General features: G+C 41.7%; 1 protein-coding gene across 2 annotated transcripts in view; it reads right to left on the bottom strand.

The window, feature by feature from the left end:
- Positions 1–4,566: 4,566 nt before the first annotated feature.
- The window catches only part of SNAP25 (synaptosome associated protein 25), a 45,765-nt gene continuing 36,160 nt past the window's right edge, over positions 4,567–14,171 (bottom strand). For both annotated transcript variants that reach the window (XM_018566792.1, XM_018566784.1), the window contains exons 6-7: positions 6,862–7,006; positions 4,567–5,562 (exon numbers count right to left, since the gene is read on the bottom strand). In XM_018566792.1, the coding sequence (XP_018422294.1) occupies positions 5,494–5,562; positions 6,862–7,006 (214 nt within the window). In that variant the 3' untranslated portion in view covers positions 4,567–5,493. The remainder of the gene's footprint in view (positions 5,563–6,861; positions 7,007–14,171) is intronic.

Genomic DNA, 14,171 nt, shown 5'->3' with positions numbered 1-14,171 from the left:
GCTACATACCTGATACCTTTGGCTCCTGACCTCGGCTTGTTCACCGACTTCGCTTCTGCCTTCTCCTCCACCACTTCCCTCTGCTTGTGTACCAAACCCGGCCTGTTATACTACGAATTGCCTGCTGCTTCAGCTGCTGGACTCTGAGACTGATCCCAGATCGTGACACCATGTTAGCCTCAGTTTCTATTGCAGTTGCCATGGTACTGCACATGAGATCAGCTATGACACCAGTCATTTGAGCTTAAATGTTCCGCTGAGAGCTGATATAGGCACCCTGGCAACCTTGACAGTTGACATGCCTTAAAAGAAACTGTTTTCAGAGACAGTTAAATTGGTGGGTCAGGTTCCACTTTAAGTGCTGACAGAAAAATAACAGCTGGGCAGATGGTTTCCAACAACTGACAGGTGAATGTAAACAAAGGGGCCAAGGATGCTGGCTGACATCATGATGTCATACAGCTTCCCCTGCCCCTTTGTTTACATTCAGCTGCCTGCTGGGGAATCTCCCAGTCACTGGTTGCTAAGATGCATTCAGCTGCCCAACCAAAGTCTCTTAGCATCTAGTGACATGGCTGAGGGGGCAGAGCCTGATGGGGAGGTTGAGGGACTAGTTCCTCATCAGGTCTTCCTCCTTTGTGCTTGATAGCAAACAGTGGGCAGATTTCATAGTGAATTAGCCTGCTATTGGCTGTGGAATCTGTGCACTGCCTGCTGTCAATTTTCAGCAGAGCAGACATGATGGGAAACTAGTCCCATGGCATCCCCATCACTTTTAGTGTCACTCGTTGTTAAGGAGGCTGTGGGACTACAGCCCTCAGCCTTCTTAACAACAAGTGCTGCTGACAGTGGCGGTGGAACCAGAGGGGAAAGCCTCAGAGCTTATTTCCCTATCAGGTCCCCTCTGCTATTAATTGATAGCAAGTAGTGGGTCTATTCTACAGCCAATAGCCAGCCTCTTATTGGATATTGAATGCACCCACTGCCTGCTGTCAATCAGCAGCAGAGTGGAGCTGATAGGGAACTAGTCCCTCAGTATCCTCATCAGGCTCCACCCACTTGTAGCATCACTGGTTGTTAAGGACCAGTTGGCTAGAGTCACATAGGATTTGAAGATTGGGGTTTGAGTCTGTCAGCTGCATTTGAAGTTTATTTGTTGTCAAAATGAATGGTTAACTTCAGTGAAAAGCCCATTTCAAAACAATCAGGTGGTCCAGAGATTTGGCCTGCTGAGGTTATATTCAAATCTCTACTTTTCCTGTGTAGGTAATCCTGTTTTCCAAACTTCCCTATTGGCCATTGACTTTTATGATCTGCCTCATTTACTATTTGGGAGGTTGAGAATGGAAGGTGGATAACTTCAGCTGCAAATATTTTGCGAGTCAAGTGATTATTTTGATGGGTTGTTTTTACTGAAAGTAACCTTCTATTTTGTAGTTTTTCTCATATGTTCAGCTAAGTTTGAATTTCACAGGTTTGTGTCAGGTTAACTCTAAGCTAAAAATGTTCTTCTAATACAATCATGTATGGAGAAAGCACAGAGAGTTATGGCAATGTACAGCTAGAACATGCTGTATAGTTTGAGCATAAACAGTAATGCACACCCAGAAACCAGTAGATTGTAGATCAGAACAGGGGGTGAAATACTTCTTACTCCATATACGAACATTTGATAGCAAATACTGGCAGTTTAGCAAGAAGCTTGTAATTACATTGAAATTATACAAAACATTAACTCTTGCACATGTGGCCAAGTAGGTAAGACTCTATAACTTTTTTCCATTATTTTAACTTTATTCATTTGCACTGGAAAATATCTCAGGCGTAAAGGGAGAGGACTAAGTGTAGAGAGGACGCCATCCTGCCCTCACACAGTGTTGGGTTATCTGTGTGTCACTCCACTGTTTGCACTAGGCTGTAGTTACTAGCTTGTAGTACCCAATTTGAATTTTCTCGACCAATGCAAACCATGAGAATGTGTTATGCCGAAGAATCTGAGAAGTGAAGCATGTCACCAGTACACCAAGGATCTGTGTCAAAAATGCCTTTTATTGACTTTTAACCACTTGCTGAGTGACCGGGGTGTTAAACCCCTTTCCTGTCCAGGCCATTTTTCAGTATTCAGCGCTGCAGTACTTTGGCTGGCATTTATTCTGTCATGCAAAGCTGTACTGGAATTAATTGTATACCATTTTTTGGGGACACGCAGTGCTTTCGTTTCGTGATATTTAATCACCACTGGGGTTTTTTTTTTTTTTACTATGTAATGAAAACATTTATCAGCACCCAATTTTTGGGCAAAATAATCAAGATGGGGTCACGTCGGGTAAATAGACACCAAACATGTCAAGCTTTAAAATTGCGTGCACTCGCGAAATGGCAAAAAACTACCGAGCCTAAAATTGGCATAGGAGACGATTTAAAAGCTTTTTACCGCTCATCAGTTTAGTGTCATCAGTGATTAATAGCCCTAGAATTATTGCTCTCACTGCGACGTTCGCAGCGATATGTTACATGTGTGGTATAATCGTTCTTTTCTACATAGGCACACCCGACGCGTAATTACATTTATAGGTGCGTGCACGCGGGGGGGGGGGGCTTAAAACTTTTTTGGGTGTTTTTTTTTTAATACAAGATTGACATCTGTTTTTTAAACTTTTCTTTTACACTTAACTTGATTGTTATCACATAGGGGACTAAAAACAATGACATGTCCTCTTTATGGAGACATCAGGGGTCTCCAAGACCCCTAATGTCACCTTGGGACCCCCAAAGAAGCTGATGAAGCAGAGATCTGCTTCACCAGCTTCTTCTCTGTCTAGCAGCAAGAGAAATGACAGCTAAAGGCGGAAGTGATGTAATACACATCGCTTCCACCTTTAGAGAGAGAAGGAGGGGAATGCTGATCTCTCCTCCTTCTCTGTACAGAGAGCCACTTTGCCGGTGTTCTCAGTCCTGGGCACCACAGGGGGGACAGCGGTGCCCGGGATAACCGGCAGGGGTGGCCGCGGCAGTTATACAAGTGATCGGTTTTATATAACAGCCGGTAATGGCTGTACACATTCCCGGCGGAATTCTGCTTGTGCGCGCCTGCAAGCTGAAAAAAAATTATGTAAATGTACGTCCACCCGCCGGGAAGCAGCTACCGTAATTTTACAATGGCCGGATGGCCAGGGGTTAAAGTGACATTAAACCCTCAGATTTTTTAACATAAACCAATACTGTAATGTGTGCCTTACTGTAATCCATGGTTGTTTCCCTTCTCTTTGCTGCTCTTCCTTTTAAATCCTCATGTCTTCTCATGCTGGGGGAGAACTTCCCTTTGCAGCTCAGGGCCTCTTCCTGTAGTGCTGGCTCAGGTTACAAGCCTATAAAAACTAATACACAGACACCGTGTATCCATTTCAGAGACAAGGCAGTCTTCTGCAAAACAGAAGTTCTGCCCAGCATGAGAACAGATACAGATTTAAAAGGAAGAGCAGCAAAGAGAAGGGAAACAACCATGGATTACAGGAAGGCATACATTACAGTATTGGTTTATGTTAAAAAATCTGAGGGTTTAATGTCACTTTAATGAACGTCAATAAAGGCGTTTTGGACAAAGATCCGTGGTGAGCTGGTGTCATCCTTCACTTCTCGGATTTGATTCTACAAGGGGTATACCTGTAAGTAGTATGGTGGGATATCTACAGGATTCTGAGGAGATCTGTGCTGAGAGAGCTAGAGGGCTTCAATCTGTGATATCCATCTGTCATGCTTATCCATCAGCTTTTATGCTTTGGGGTCGTTTTACTAAAGGCAAATAGGCTCTTCACTTTGCAAGGGCTTACTGAATGAGGTGAAGCTCTGCTGACTTACATCATCCAATCATGTGCAAGAGAAAATACTGTTTTTTTTTACTTTCCCTGCATGTGATTGGGTATTCTTTGCAAAGTGAATTTCCACCACATTCACTAAGCTAAGGGAAAAGAATTCCCTTACAAAGTGAACAGCCTATTTGCCTTTACTAATTCACCACCTTTGGGTCATGACAAATATAGGGATCAGGAGTTGTGACCTAAGTCTGACTTCTCTGGCGGTATACTTGTTGCAGGTGCATGAAAATAATACCCTGCCTTTTATTTAGGCCATAATTAATTTATTATTTTATTTGGATGAACATTTCACAATCTGCACAGAGCGATGAAGACAGTCATTCTACACGTGGGTGGAAACAAGTGACACACTGGCAAGACAAGAAAAACTACAGAGACCTTTAGATTTATAATTTTTAATTGTTTTAAACTAGCTACAAAATGTCAATCACGTCACAAACTGACAGGAGACAGAAGGAAATTTAATAGTACATGCTTGCAATGATTTTGATAATCACAGTTTATCTAGAATTCATTCAGTTTAGATTATTGTCTTAATTTAAATCTACTTAAACATCTCAGCGATTTGGTGTGCATAGCTCTAGGTAAGCAACAGAGAACATTACTTTCAAAAGAAAAGTAAAACAAACCACGTGGGATAAGTGGCTAACCATACCCAGCCTTATAAAAATTACATATCTGTACCATTTTTATTGTAGACTGTAGTCATTTCCTCACAAAGAGGATCCTCAAAAACAGTACCCGAACCCTATATTACAACCGTATTTGTATTTTTTTTTTAAGTTTTTTTTTTATATATCGCCAGCAACGAAAAAAAGCAACATATATATATTTTTTTTCTTGCTGGATATGTGCCAAGTCTGTCCTTTTTGAAATAAAAAAAAAAGCATGATTATGGTTAAATAGAACAATATATTGACAGAAACATGGCACTACTGCAAACTTGCTGGTATAACATAGTCCCAACAGTGTCCAAATACTCAGCATGCTTTTATTGAATGTGCTACTGCCACGGGGGAAAAGGTCTTCTTGTATGTAGGCATCTAAAATGTCTATTTTTTCCATGCATAAATGCATAACTCACGTCACTTGTTAGTGCAATGCTTAAGTATAGTTATATAGTTTCACGCTCTAATCATGAAATTATAACAGATGGAAGCAACATTGAACCGAGGACAGTTCCACAGCTTAAGTATCATGACACCAAAAAAAGGATATAGGCAGTAGTTCTGTGAAATGTCACAGATTTACAAGAACAATACTGTATAGATCAAGGTCAACAGCACATTAAACATTCCTAAACTGTTGTCATTCGGCAAACATCATAAAAAAATGATTAAAAAAAAAAATTAAAGAAAAAAAAAAAAGAAGAAAAGAAGAAAAGTTATAGTGAGCTAGCGTAGATCACTATATACAACCTTTGGAAATAAATATACTTAAAAAAATAATAATTACAAGTATATTTTTTGGAAAGCTGACATACTACACAGGACGACATTTACAATAGGGGAGGGTGATATGTGCATGTGTGCAAACCTAGTATGTAAATACCATGGTAAAAGCATGAAAGTACTGTCTAGCGGGACAGTTTGGAGCAAATAATAAAGTCTTGAGTCATCTAGCCACTGCCCAGCATCTTTGTGGCACGTGTGTTGGCCTCGTCGATCCTGGCTTTGTTGGAGTCGGCCTAGAAAGAAAAATTGATAAATAAGGTATATTTTTTTATATGTTCCTTCATTTATTTTCCTAGCACTTAATACTGTGATTCCAATGTTCTTCGTCTAAGTAGACTTTCCTCTGCCCAACCATTGACTCCACCTCTTCCTGCCGATTTCAAGGCATTTACTTGCTACCTGGGAGATATAATCCTACACCTGAAGTCTTTATCCAGTTAGACGTACATGAGACAACTCCCAAGGGAGCTTCCCAAAGGGCATCTACTGATATACGATGCCAAATCCACCTTAGCTAGCACCTATCAGTTCAAAGGAACAGCGGCTCTATTATAAGACTCCCCCACTGTTCATAGGTAGAATATGCTTTGTAACTCTACAAATAAACATAATTTGTGCTTCTTGTAATCACCACCTTGTTCCTCGTTATTACCAAAGCTTAACATTATGAGGTCTAATTATCATCAATTCACATAGTTATCTATCGGCCCTTTAAATTTCTGTGAATGTTTGTTCTGTGTGAATGGATGCACAAAACAAATGTTTTTGTTATATTTTCTTAATGAGTCAAATGTATTTTCAAATCTCATCTTGTACTGCTGCATGTTGGCCACTAGATGGAGCTAGTATTTCTTTCCTATGCTCTTCAATGCCATTTAGTGGATACATGTGGTATTACAAGATGACATTTTGAAAATACTGTACATTTGAATTATAAAGAAAATATAAAAAAACTTTTGTTTTGTGCATCCATTCACATAGAACAAACATTTCCAGAGATTTGCAGGGCCAATGACTGCAGTGATGTGAGGTCAGAGGGAGGAACCAGTAAGCTGAAAGCTGTGAGGACCTGGAGACCGACACTCCTAGATGTTTTGGTTTCTCAGTGGCCATTGGAGGACCAGTGTTAGTGATTGTAGCAGTGTTGGCGTGCATCGGGAAAGGTGTGTATTTGCTGCTTTCTTTTAAAGCTAAGAGGAAGATGTATATGGCAGGGTGGCTTTAACAGATAATCTTTGGGTGTTTTGGATTGCTGCACTTTTCATAGCACCACTACTCCTTGTATTAACTTACTGATAGTCTACACTAGCTTTGCCTGTTCCTTCCCTATCGCAAGTGTTAAATTGCAGCTGCATTCATGACTATACAAGTTTCCCTTCTGGGGCAAAACCAAAACGGATGAAACAGCTATGTGCACCTGATATGCATATGTCTATAACAAAAACTGATGTGAACATTTTAGTAAAATGTTTGTCCTTATTAATTTCCACCATGTAGCAGTAACACGTCTGTTTACAAAATTCTTCACCCACCTTCTCCATGATCCTGTCAATCTGGCGGTTTTGTGTGTCAATCTCATTACCCATATCCAGAGCCATGTGACGGAGATTTCCAATAATGCCACTGACTTGCTCGAGGTTCTCGTCCATCTCTGATTCTCGAGCATCATTTGTTACTCTGAAAAACAAGTAAAGAGACAAATATTCTAAATATTGTAGCTGGTTAATGGAGAAAAAGTTCCAGAGTAGGTCCACCCATATCTTGAATAGGAAATGCCGGGTTCAACTAGTAGTAGTTTCCCTTCAGTAGTCTGTGCACTTGATAAAGCCATAGTGGAAGGGCTACTAGACTCCCCTATTATTTGTTTATTCTCCATTGTGCAGAATCAATTTAAGTATATATAAAGCTTAAATTTTTTTTAAACTTTTGAATAATGATAGCCACCATCAGGTTATCGCTTTCTGTGTTCTGTCCTGTTTACTTCACTTTCTGTCCCATATGCACAGCTGGACATAGGAGAAGAACCCTTTAAAATGAGGGGTATCCCCTCTGAGACAACTGTCATCAGAACAGGTTTCCCCATTGAAAGATTTATCTTCTCTTTCCTTGTCTGGTGATAACTCAAAATTTAGCATTTTCCCTCTTGTACTGGAGACATTGGTCACCAGGAAATAGAGAGGGCGAATCTCCCCAGCAGATACAAAGACAGCAAGAAACACCTGACAAGGGTTCTAACCATTTCACATTCTATCCAAATGTGAAAAACATTGTGGCTTTAAAGGCAAATTCCACTTTTCAGACCATGTTTTGTTTTACACCCATATTTGGTCACAGGCTGCAGCTCTGCACCCCCAAATGCCCCCCTTTACCTCTTACTATATGGTGGGGTTCTTCTCTCCCCAGCATCTTGTCTGTTTTTGAATGTTTGCAGCTGTGTGTGGCTCCATCTGTACAGCCATGTCATACATTCAGAATCCGTGAAAATAGTACAACGTCCCATCTTCCACAGCAGAGGGACTTAATTGGACTACAAGTGCAGTGATGTCACCACACTTGTAGTCCATTGATAACTTCCTCCAGCCCTTTAACTGAAAATCCATACCTCCGTACTGACCTAGGGGTTGGAGGAATAAGCTGCAGGAGTCTGGTCATTGCAGCCGGAATCCATTAAAAAGATCAAACTTTTATTTTGGCTTTACTTCTCTTTTGGGTCACAGGAGCACATGTACTCCTGTGACCTAAAGTCAGCAGATTGCAGACTTATGCCCAATATCGGCATTGTCAGGATCCACCCCACTGCTTGACTGACAACTGTGCCCACCCCCTCCCCTGTCTGTCCCTCCAATGAGCACAGGAGAAATAGAGAGGGAAGAGGGGGAAATCCCTGCAGGGAGTGGTGACTGACAGCATAGGAAACACGTATCAAAACGTGTCAATAATGTATGTCAATGCACAATGGAAATGCGATTCACCCTCCTTCCTCTAACGACTAACGAGTGTGAAGTGCCTGCCTGACACTGCACCTCCCTAATGGTAGTAAAAAGTGCACCTCTACGCACATGCATAGATCTAAATGGGCCCTCAGACTTGCAGTGGGAGTATCTGCTCTGTAAAGCTGATGGGTGGGAGACGCTTTCAGGAAGAATCGAGCACAAGATAGGCATCACCAGTGCGGATTACAGCGGGTTCCTGATGAGCTGGCTAAAATCAAAAAGTCCTGTCTGCCAGCTTATAAGCATTCAGCAGAACATGATTGGCCCAGAGTACTGCCCCTTCCCTTCCTAGCCTAAATTCTACTCTACAAGGAACTAGGCTGATATTAAGCCTATGGATAGCCATATGAAAGTACAGCAACTAATACACAGAATCTTGCTGGTAGAAGCTAGCTGCAAAATCCTGCATTATAAGTGCTCTGTACACTGTACACATGTAACATCTGTGCAACGCTTACATGCATTTAGCTCAAATGTGCCCTATTGCTTGCCAGGAGGCTAGGCGTCTCAAGCCGCCTGCAGCCTAGCAATGAAGGACACTAGGTGGCAAGGAGCCAATTGCAATCTCACAAAGAAGGATTATTTGTGGCTTAAGCTGTCAGCATCCTAACAACAAAGAATGCTAGGGGTCTCAAGCCACCTGCATCTTAGCAACAAAGGACACTAGATGGCTTGAGCTGTCTGCACCCTAGCAACAAAGGATGCTAGACAGCTCAAGCCGATGGCATCCAGGTAACAAAGAATGCTGGGCAGCTCCAGCCACCTGCATCGTGATAACCAAAAATGCTGGGAGGCCCCATCCGCTTGCATCCTGGTAACAAAGGATTCTAGGTGTCTCAAGTTGCCTGCATCATAGCAACAGGCAGCTCCAATAGAGTGTATTTGCGCTGTACGCATGTAAACATTTACATGCTTACAGTGTAAACTACAGTCATACGCAGGGGCTCAAATGCAGATTTCTCTATTTTTATTTTATGAATATGAACACATTGTAAGTTTCCTGATCTTTATGCACTGTGTGCAGGGGCCCATAGAAAACAATACACCTGTGCCCTTTTTTTATTACGGGCATGTGTATGAGCCCTAAGACATTTCCAGTTTTATACACTAGTGACATTTAACAATATCATCAACTTTTCAAAGAATGCATGATGGCATTGAATGGGTTTTATATCGCTTGTAATTCAGAATTAAATTGATAAAACTCATATGTCATATCTCAAAGAGAAACAATTCTTAAACAAGAGGGATAGGTGTATTTAGGCCCCCACATAACAGTCCTTCTATAATATAGAGAGTATTGAGCTATTCATCTTTAACAAGATCTTCATCTAAGGCATTTGTGCTTTACATGATCAGCAAACACACAGCAATGCATATTTAATTCTTTTGTATAACTATGGCTGTGGTCCAACAGTTATTGAGATTGCCGGGCTACCAGTAATTGTATGGTGAAATGATATTTGGCCTTTAACTAGAGGCATCTCATTGTGATGCATAATGCCATTTCTCTGTAATTACATAAGAGCAGAGACTATATTATGTCAGATAGTATTACCTGAATGACATATCATTCTAGATTGCTGAAAAAAACAATAAACATGCAACTCTTTGTGATAGGTGGACAAGCAGATAAGGATACAGGGAATCATTTCTTATTTATCTATTTAGATACCTAAATTGTTTAAATTGTTGATACATTTGGGCTATAGCACGTTGACTACACTGAGTGGCCAGTTTATTATGACCACCTGATGTTGGCAAATTAGCTATAATTAGCTATAATTTCACGCTGAAGCTGCTAGAGGGCCAGACCATTACAAATAGGGAAGCAGGTTGTTAACCACGACAGTAGAAGTGATTAGTTTTCTGAAGATATGGGTAAACAACGCGATTTAACAGCCTTTGAACGTGGGATGATTGTTAGCGCGAGCCATGGAGCGAGTATCAGCAAAACAGCAGAATTTGTTAAATGTTCAAGAGCAGCTGTTGTTAAAGTGTTTAAAGACTAGACTGTCAGCCGAAAATCTGGGTCTGAACGTGCGAATTGTGGCCGTCAGCGACTAGCCAATGTTAGGGCAGAACGGAGAGTGGCAAGACTGGTACAAGACAACAGAAGGGCAACAGTGCAGTGTCAGATTCCTCGCATCACCTTTTAACATCTCGTGGAGTCACGAGGCGGCCCAACGAAGTCATCTCGTGGAGTCATCTCGTGGCCCAACGAAGTACTGATGGGGTGGTCATAATAATCTGGCCACTCAGTGTATATCCTCAATTATGAGTGAATGGGAAGTGATCTGCATCACCACCTGTTCATTCATAGTTGTGGTTATAGTAAACATACTCTGTCCTCATGTTATAAATGAACAGGAGTACTCAGTCTAGAGGATTCCTGTTCATTGATAACAGGGGCTGCAGGAAAAGAGATTGAGGACTTTGTGTGCTCAATCTCTGTTTCTATTTTAAAAGGGAAATAGCAGGGGTCTGTTTAGACCCCTAATATTTCCCCAAAGCCCCTAAAAGTAATGTAAAAAAATAAAATATTTAATAAAAATGAATAAATTAATTCAAATAAATATTAAAAAATTAAAAAGTTTATAAAAAATAAAATATGAAAAAAATATGAAAAATTAAAATAAAAACATTTTCGGTTTCGGTCTGACATTTTTTTTAATTTCAGTTCCGTTTCGGTTTTGAAATTTCTATTCCAGTGCACCTCTAATAGAAAGGGTTAGTATAGCCATACAGTTTATTTTAAGAAGGGACTAAAGCAATCAAAAAGCCCTCCAAACCAATCAGTGATAGCACAGTAAAGCAGCACTCGGAGAAGGGGAGTATTAAATTAGGCAAAAAAAAAAAAAACCCAATACAAATACACTTGTCCTTTAACCCCTTTAGGAACAAGCTTCAGATGCTTGTCTTTCAGTTAAGGACCATGGCAATTTTTGCTGTGTGGGTTTCACCGCAATTTCCATCTTTCTCATGTATTGCACCAACACATATTATATACCGTTTTTTAAAGTACAAAAAGGGCTTTAATTTGATGTGACATATTTATATATAAGTTCTCACATACTGCATAAGGGAATCTTAAACCCTCTGGATCCCATTATGGAATTATTCCATCATGGGTCCTTATGGCACGGACGACCATGACGGAATAATTCTGTCATTGGTCCTTAAGGGGTTAAGGTATAACACTTCTTGACATGAACACATAACACGTAGTTATCGCCCAAAAGAAGCTATAAAGTGAACCTTGTTTTTCCAAGCAGGGCAAAGCAATAGGTTCAGTTTAATGCCACCTCACCTCACCTACTGTATGCTTATCTTCACTTTAATCCCCTGACGCAAGAGCTAAGAGAATATTAACTGGTAAAACCAACTATGGAGGAGTGTGATTCACCCTCCTTCCTCTAACGACTCAGTGTGAAGTGCCTGAGAACCTAATCAGTGGGTACCATCACTGTCATAAGGTGCCAATCTCTGTTTAAGCTTCAACTTGATTTACTTGGATCTTACACAGGGTATCTTGTTGGGTCTGCAGAGGAGTGAAAGAAAGGTAAGTAGCAGCAGCAACACCATGCAGGGCCAGCTCTAAAAAGAACCTGTTGCTTTGCATGGGTTTACTTTAACTGTTAACCTATCTACAAGCCCCACTTTCAAAAACTTCCACAAACCCTACAGCAAGCCTAACACTAACCTAACTTTTAAACCAGCCTTTCTCAGACTTATATTCTAGAGGAATCCATTAAATAATACGCCTGAGGAAACCCTCCTAAATATGATTATATCTATATATTACAGTACATTAGTGTGATTAGTAAGATGCAGATATAAAAATCAATACACAAATACAAAATATGGCATACCTGGAGTATTTGACACCTATGGTGGACCATTTTATAACACCCCTCTGATCTATATGACAAAATTGTTTTCTGCAATGATCGCTACATTAAAATGAAATAAATCGAAACAATGGCCACAAAGTAAGGAATTCTCTAGTATATTCGGGGTCAGTGAGAATGCCTTGTTACATTGCGGTCTGTAGGAAGAACGCCACTTACAATAGGGGTCATAGTAAGGAATGCTGCCCTTACAGACAGCTAAAAAGATGATTTGTGCCTCTTATGTAAGTCAAGAGGAGAGGCTCCACTAGGGCCATGCCTTTGGCCTTACCAACTGATATTAGCCTTGAAACAATGCAGAAACTATCAGGTATGAGGTCAATGTATTAATACCCAAGGAACCACTGGTAACCTCTGGAGTAACCCTAGGGTTGAGAAGCCTGGTTGAGAGTAACTGTCCTAAGACTAATGGCTAGCAACTAAACTGTGCCCTAACTCTAACATGTAATCTTTTTTTTTTCTTTTTTTGCCCATGGACGTGCATCAAAACAAACTTCCCCTGTGAACAAAAAAAGTGAACCGTGAAATCACAGCACACAAAAACGTGCACAAGGGTGCAAGGTCCTTCGAAAGAAGGGACCTACTTTCCCGACCCCCCGGGGCGCAAGGCTCCTGACAGGGGTTGAGACTGGTGGTCCACCAACCCGAAGGCCGTGGACCATTTCCTATGGGGACCTGCCGAAACAGGTCCCCCTCAGTACTAGGCAAGTGGGATCTCCCGAAGAGAAACCCCCCTCCTGGGTGGGAGGAGACAGAGAACCCCATTCGAGGCACAGAATCTCCTCCCAGCGTCAGGAATAGGCCCCGAAGAAACCTGCACCTTTCGCATCTGTGGGTCAAATTTTAAAATAAAAAAGTGCCAATCGTGCATGAAGTGCTTAAATAAATCTAAAGTGCCAGTGCACCACTCTGACAGGCCTTAGGGGCCGGAGTGCAAAAATATTGCCCCAGACTAGCCATAAGGCCTGTCTTGGAGGCGAAGTGCAGAAAATTGCAAGGTGGTGTGTGACCAAGTGCCAGTGAGTCATGTGGGGTCCCATACCCATGCGACTTTCTGAGCACCCCTGGGACGCCACCCCCAGGGGGCACAACACCACGGGCTTCTGCCGCCCCCGAACCCTCGGGCCAGACCCCGTGGTTCTCCGCTCACATCAGGAGGTAGTGCCGTCGGGGGTCCTCCCACTGTCTAGGGTCTACCCGATCATCAGGGCCTGACGCAACTAGCAGTGGACCGAACCGTCCTCCGACACCCACCATTACGTCAGAGGGTACTAGAATGTTCTCCCATCGGGTGGCAACATCCTCTCCCCTCCAACAACTGATAAGAACAGATACTACACTTGATCTTAGCCAAAAGGCCGAGAAGCGATAACATGTAATCTACAGCATACTCCTTATACTGTGCCTCTGTGATGTCGGGTAATGTGGTTGGCCTCTCTTCCAATCCTGGAGGCTTCCAATCTAGCCATTTTCTTCACAAGTTGTCCCTGACCCGCCCCTTTCATCCATTTGATTTCTGAATGCAGTTATTTCAATCATAGAGGCTCAGAATCAGGTGTCGGCATTTCCTTGCATCAAAACTGAGGTCTTTTAAAGGATTACCGAGACAGTGTGCTGTGGTGTTTTCACGGAGCTATGTACAGCTCCCTGCTGGTCCCTCCCTCCAACCATGATGTTCCTAGATTGCATTGAGAAATACAGATTCCCAATGATGACATCACTAAGTCTAAAAAAAGGTATGTAACGAAAACAGAAAAGTTTCATTTAAAAATTCAATTAGCGTGTTAATGAGAAGGACGGGAGGATCCCAGGAAGGGGAAATATAAACAGATTAAACTCCAGCTTTGGGCAGAGAGTACTTTGTCATATACCACAGGATCCACACTGCGGCCTGCATTTTATGAATGGGCCATAAAATGCAGGCTTCGGTGTGAAGTA

This window comes from Nanorana parkeri, unplaced genomic scaffold (assembly GCF_000935625.1).
Source record: "Nanorana parkeri isolate BGI_ZX_2015 unplaced genomic scaffold, ASM93562v1 scaffold28, whole genome shotgun sequence".
Lineage (NCBI taxonomy): Eukaryota > Metazoa > Chordata > Amphibia > Anura > Dicroglossidae > Nanorana > Nanorana parkeri.
This window is presented reverse-complemented; position numbering and strand designations above follow the sequence as displayed.